This window comes from Hyperolius riggenbachi, chromosome 1 (genome assembly GCF_040937935.1).
Source record: "Hyperolius riggenbachi isolate aHypRig1 chromosome 1, aHypRig1.pri, whole genome shotgun sequence".
Classification (NCBI taxonomy): domain Eukaryota; kingdom Metazoa; phylum Chordata; class Amphibia; order Anura; family Hyperoliidae; genus Hyperolius; species Hyperolius riggenbachi.
This window is the reverse complement of record NC_090646.1, coordinates 668,630,525-668,636,686: the sequence shown is the minus strand read 5'-3', so window position 1 is coordinate 668,636,686 and position 6,162 is coordinate 668,630,525. Positions and strand designations below refer to the sequence as shown.

The 6,162-nt window shown below is 48.2% G+C and overlaps 2 protein-coding genes across 5 annotated transcripts in view; both read left to right on the top strand.

Moving 5' to 3' along the window:
• The window catches only part of CNTFR (ciliary neurotrophic factor receptor), an 841,679-nt gene that overhangs the window by 240,754 nt on the left and 594,763 nt on the right, over positions 1–6,162 (top strand). The gene's annotated exons all lie outside the window — the stretch shown is intronic.
• On the top strand, positions 2,722–5,776 carry LOC137544123 (uncharacterized). The gene is made up of 2 exons (XM_068265193.1): positions 2,722–2,735; positions 4,021–5,776. Exons 1-2 carry the CDS (start codon positions 2,722–2,724, stop codon positions 5,774–5,776), a joined length of 1,770 nt encoding a protein of 589 aa, XP_068121294.1.

Here is a 6,162-nt window from a genome sequence, read left to right as displayed (position 1 = left end):
ACATTGGCAAATTTAATCATTGCCAGCCAGGAGACACTCTCTGCCTGTGTCTTCACTCTGCTCCCTCCCTCTGCGGAATTGACTCAGCTGTTGCCACAGCGATGGAGGGAGAAGGGCAAAGTGAAGACATAAGCAGAGAGTTTTTCCTCTGCCAGCAATGATTACATTTGCTGGTAAGCCAGATTGTACTACTCTCTGCTGCAGTGAAAATACAGGTTTTTACGCAAGGGGAATGCTTTGGAATGCTTTCAAATGTTCTTTTATGTACCTAACAAATGTCCGTTTTGGGAGTACAATCCCATTTTCAGGGTTAGAGAAATCGTAGTTATCTGGGTCACAAATTTAGGACCAGTGATGGGCATCTTAGAATATATTGTACTGACTCTGGTGATGTCTGAGTCACACTTGAGACCCTCCATATCTGGTCAGTTGACCACCTCTGGATTACATAGTAGATACGAGCCCCCTTCCCATAGACTCCCCTCTGTGTGTGTTCTGCTCAGTCTTATCCTAGTCCCAGGAATGTGCAGACACATGAGGCCAGTTTAGCTGAGGCTTAGCCCTGCTCCAGGCCCCGGACGGCGTTCGTATTTCTGCTGATCTGTGGATTAGAATCCGATCAATTATTCATCTCTGGTAGTGACACTTGTATTTTCCTCTGCCTGATAATTTCCTGTTTTACGGCGGGGCGTCATCGGGCAGCCGTGCAGACATATGGTTTAGCCATCCCGCCACCCGTTGTTCTATTATTCCGCTGCAGAACTGCTGGACGCGTCTTTGGGGAAGAAACGCTTACACTTATGAGTTATTGGATGCAGAGACTCCTGGTCTATTTTTTATTCCTGTGAATAATTAAATGTATATTAAAAATATATAAGCAGGCTTTTCTGCAGATAGTTAGCACCTGTTCGCAGCATTCCAAGGAGAAGGCGCTTCCCAGGGAAAGGCTTTTGTGTAAGTTTGATGCTCTCTAGTTAGTGGCTTGTAAAATACTTGTAGACTAGACCTGCACTAGATGGAATTTGCACATCACACCGCCTCCTGCAGGCAGAGGTCATGAGCGAGTTTTGTCTGTTCGCGGCGTTCCAAGGAGAAGGTGCCTCCAGGGAAAGGCTTTGGTGTCAGTTCGATGCTCTCTAGTTAGTGGCTTGTAAAAGACTTGTAGACTAGACCTGCACTAGATGGAATTTGCACATCACACCACCTCCTGCAGGCATAGGTCATGAGCGAGTTTTGTCTGTTCGCGGCGATCCAAGGAGAAGGCGCCTCCAGGGAAAGGCTTTGGTGTAAGTTTGATGCTCTCTAGTTAGTGGCTTGTAAAAGACTTGTAGACTAGAACTACACTAGATGGAATTTGCACATCACACCACCTCCTGCAGGCAGAGGTCATGAGCGAGTTTTGTCTGTTCGCGGCGTTCCAAGGAAAAGGCGCTTCCAGGGAAAGGCTTTGGTGTAAGTTCGATGCTCTCTAGTTAGTGGCTTATAAAATACTTGTAGACTAGAACTACACTAGATGGAATTTGCACATCACACCGCCTCCTGTAGGGAGAGGTCTTGGTAGAGTTTTGTCTGACTTACAAACTTCTCCAAGTATCTCCACTGGGGAAATTACTATTTTATTATTAGTATTTTTTATTTATCTAGCACCAGCCTTTTCCGTAGCACTATACAAAATACAATACAGACAGCAGAGATCATAGATACATTCCATGTACAGAACAGTTGTAGCATCCAGCAGCACGGGTGCAAAATACAGATGCATGTTCATTTGAAAGAAGAAGTATCCCACTAGGGGGAGGGCTATGCCTTTGCAAGGTAGTTGGAGTGGAAGCCAAAAAAGTATATGCCCGGCCTTGACTAATTATAGTATGCAGGAGAACAGAGGCGCCAAAAGGATAAAAGAAAGCTAAATGAGCTTAAAAACCAAATTCTTGGTAGTGGTGGACTTACCTCCCCCAAGCAGACACACGACTGTAGTAAAGACGCTCAATATATTTTATTTATGAACTCTAAATATGCAACGCGTTTCGCAGGTTTGATCCCGCTTCATCAGGCAATAACAACGGAGCAATAGCATATGTGGTCAGTAGAGCCAGGCACCTCTGTCCAACCCTTGACTAATTATAGGGTTGTCTAAAGAGGTGCCTTTTGAGGATGCGTTTAAAGGTTTCTAGGCTTGGAGTGTTGTGGACAAGCTGTGGAATCATTTCCAAAGAGAAGATGAAGCTTGTGAGAAATCCTGGATGCGAGAGTGAGAGGGAGTAACTAGAAAAAAAGGGCAGGCGGGTTTCATGGATGGAGTGAAGATTGCAGGTGGGATGGTACCTTAAAATTGCTGAGAAAGTAGATGGAGGAGACACAACTTATAGAGAACTATGTAAGATATTGCCAGAGGTCTGGGAAAACCTGGAATGGATTCATTTAAAGATGTCTGTTAAATCAGACTAAAACTCTATGGATAGTCAGAAATGCCGATCTCTGATTCCGTGGCTATTCCAATTTCTTCCAATTTTCCCATTTTTCTGATTTTCCGATTTCCAAGGAGTATTTTATTTGTAATTTTTTTCATCAGAGAAAGCAAAAAAAAAAAACCAAAAAACAGAAATCGTAAAAACATAATCTTGCAATCGGTCTAAAATGACCACAGTCATCCAATTTTTGCAGAAAAAATTCTGCATTCTCTGAATGATCCAATGCTTCCAAGTTCTGTGATTGGGTAAAATGACCGAGCTGCGGTAAATCGGATTTCCACTCATTCCGATTGGAAATGCTGAATGAGCTCCCTGCCTGATCCCATTCACGTTTTCTCCTGGGAGATACATTTCCTCTTCTGTTTAAAATATCTTTTCAGCACTCTGCAATTGAAAAATTATCAAAAAGCAAGTGGAAAAGAGCAGAATTATTCTAAGGAATTTAATTTATAAGATGGGAAAATATCACCTAGGAGAAATTTTAGAAGAAAAAGTAAATTGTATCCGGCCCAATGAGTCTTTAAAGAGACACTGAAGCGAAAAAAAATATATGATATAATGAATTGGTTGTGTACTATGAATAATTACTAGAAGATTAGCAGCAAAGAAAATATTCTCATATTTATATTTTCAGGTATATAGTGTTTTTTCTAACATTGCATCATTCTCTAATATGTGCAGATTACACAACACTCAGCATTCAAAATGAGTCTTTCAGAGCAGTCTGTGAACTAATGACCTCTCCTCTAGCAGAGAAAAAGAAAACTGTTCACTTACAGTTGAGATAGATTCAGCCACTGGTAATGACTGTTCTGGAAGTTTGGAGGTTTTGAACATGTAAACAGACGAGACATCGAGAAAACCTTGAAAAATCATTCTTTAAAACATCAGTTCTGCAAAGACACTTCTCCAAAAGTTGGCAGCAACAGATGTAGCTGAAGATCAGCGGCTATCCTGGCCTGGCAAGGATGGACTGGCCAAGTGAAGTGTCAGGGCGGAGACTCAGACTATTATCACTTCCTGTTGGTGACAGGTGTGCTTTAAGGAAACCCACCAATTACACTCTTTACTTTTTTACTTCCAACTGTTACAATTATTTTCCATGGCAGAGATGTATATTTCAGGCTGGACAGGGAGGTTTAACAGGCGCAGGCTGCTGCATTTCTTTTATTTGTGGTGTGTTTTAGGAGTGCTGTTTCTCATAAAGCCGCTCGGAGCCCTGAGGAAGCGGCAATAAACGGCGGTGTAGCTGGAGTCTAGTAAAGCGAAAGCCGCACGGCTCCCCCCCGGGGCGGCCCCCTCTTCCCACTCCTGCAGGGTAGAGCCTGCTGCACTCCTTTCCCAGAGCCCTCGCTGGCAGCGCTTCCATTTTCCAGGCCCCGGCGGCTGCTGCCAGGCCGTGAAGATCTGTTTTGAATTGGTTTGTTTGAAGCCGGCGCAAGCTGTGGTAGCTAATCCTCTATTTGTTTGGCTTGTGTGCGGACTTGTCAGGATGTGTTAGTGTCACCCGCTGACGGAGAACGGGCTCCGCTCACACAATCCGCTACAGACGCCGCAAGTCAATCCGAAGAGCCTTCCGTGTGATACTCATCCTATCACCCATCCCGATCCCGTCATCCTATCACCCATCCCGATCCCGTCATCCCATCACCCATCCCGATCCCGCCATCTTATCACCCGTCCCGATCCCACCATCCTATCACCCATCCCGAACCCACCATCCTATCACCCATCCCGATCCCGCCATCCTATCACCCATCCCGATCCCACCATCTTATCACCCGTCCCGATCCCACCATCCTATCACCCATCCCGATCCCGTCATCCTATCACCCATCCCGATCCCGTCATCCTATCGCCCATTCCGATCCCGCCATCTTATCACCCATCCCGACATCCCATCCCGATCCTGTCATCCTATCACCCATCCCGATCCCGCCATCCTGTCACCCATCCCGATCCCGTCATCCTATCACCCATCCCGATCCCGTCATCCTATCACCCATCCCGATCCCGTCATCCTATCGCCCATCCCGATCCTGTCATCCTATCACCCATCCCGATCCCGCCATCCTGTCACCCATCCCGATCCCGTCATCCTATCACCCATCCCGATCCCGTCATCCTATCACCCATCCCGATCCCGTCATCCTATCGCCCATCCCGATCCCACCATCTTATCACCCATCCCGACATCCCATCCCGATCCTGTCATCCTATCACCCATCCCGATCCCGCCATCCTATCACCCATCCCAATCTCGCCATCCTATCACCCATCCCAATCCCACCATCCTATCACCCATCCCGATCCCGCCATCCTATCACCCATCCCGATCCCACCATCCTATCACCCGTCCCGATCCCGCCATCCTATCACCCATCCCGATCCCACCATCCTATCACCCGTCCCGATCCCACCATCCTATCACCCATCCCGATCCCGCCATCCTATCACCCATCCCAATCTCGCCATCCTATCACCCATCCCAATCCCACCATCCTATCACCCATCCCGATCCCACCATTCTATCACCCATCCCAATCCCGCCATCCTATCACCCATCCCGATCCCACCATCCTATCACCCATCCCAATCCCGCCATCCTATCGCCCATCCTATCACCCATCCCAATCCTGCCATCCTATCACCCATCCCGATCCCGCCATCCTATCACCCGTCCCGATCCCACCATCCTATCACCCATCCCGATCCCGCCATCCTATCACCCATCCCGACATCCCATCACCCATCCCAATCCCGCCATCCTATCACCCATCCCGATCCCGCCATCCCATCACCCATCCCGATCCCGCCATCCTATCACCCATCCCGATCCCGCCATCCTATCACCCATCCCAATCCCGTCATCCTATTACCCATCCCAATCCCGCCATCCCATCACCCATCCCGATCCCGCCATCCTATCACCCATCCCGATCCCACCATCCTATCACCCATCCCAATCCCGCCATCCCATCACCCATCCCGATCCCGCCATCCTATCACCCATCCCGATCCCGCCATCCCATCACCCATCCCGATCCCGCCATCCTATCACCCATCCCGATCCCGCCATCCTATCACCCATCCCAATCCCGTCATCCTATTACCCATCCCAATCCCGCCATCCCATCACCCATCCCGATCCCGCCATCCTATCACCCATCCCGATCCCACCATCCTATCACCCATCCCAATCCCGCCATCCCATCACCCATCCCGATCCCGCCATCCTATCACCCATCCCAATCTTGCCAGCCGTATATGGGACTTATTCACCTCCCTTCGCCGCAGTGGCGTAGCAATAGAGGGTGCAGAGGATGCGACCGCACTGGAGCCCTTGGGCCAGAGGGGCCCTCCCTCAACTGCAGTATTAGCTCTCTATTGGTCCTGTGCACATAATAATCACTTCTATAGATACTTTGAGTAGTGGTAATCATTAACAATCTGTTCCCCATCCCCTTCTTGCACCTCTGACACTGTAGTTGCCATTGGCAGGTTTTGGTGCGCCGTATCAATTGTTATGTATAGAGTGTTTGGGGGACCCCAATGTAAAACTTGCACCGGGGCCCACAGCTCCTTAGCTACGCCACTGCCTTTCAGCTACCATACCTATAACTCACTGTGGCCGGATCTCATTCCTCGGTAATCCACATTGGTGTGCACCAAAATAATGTTATCTTGGTAT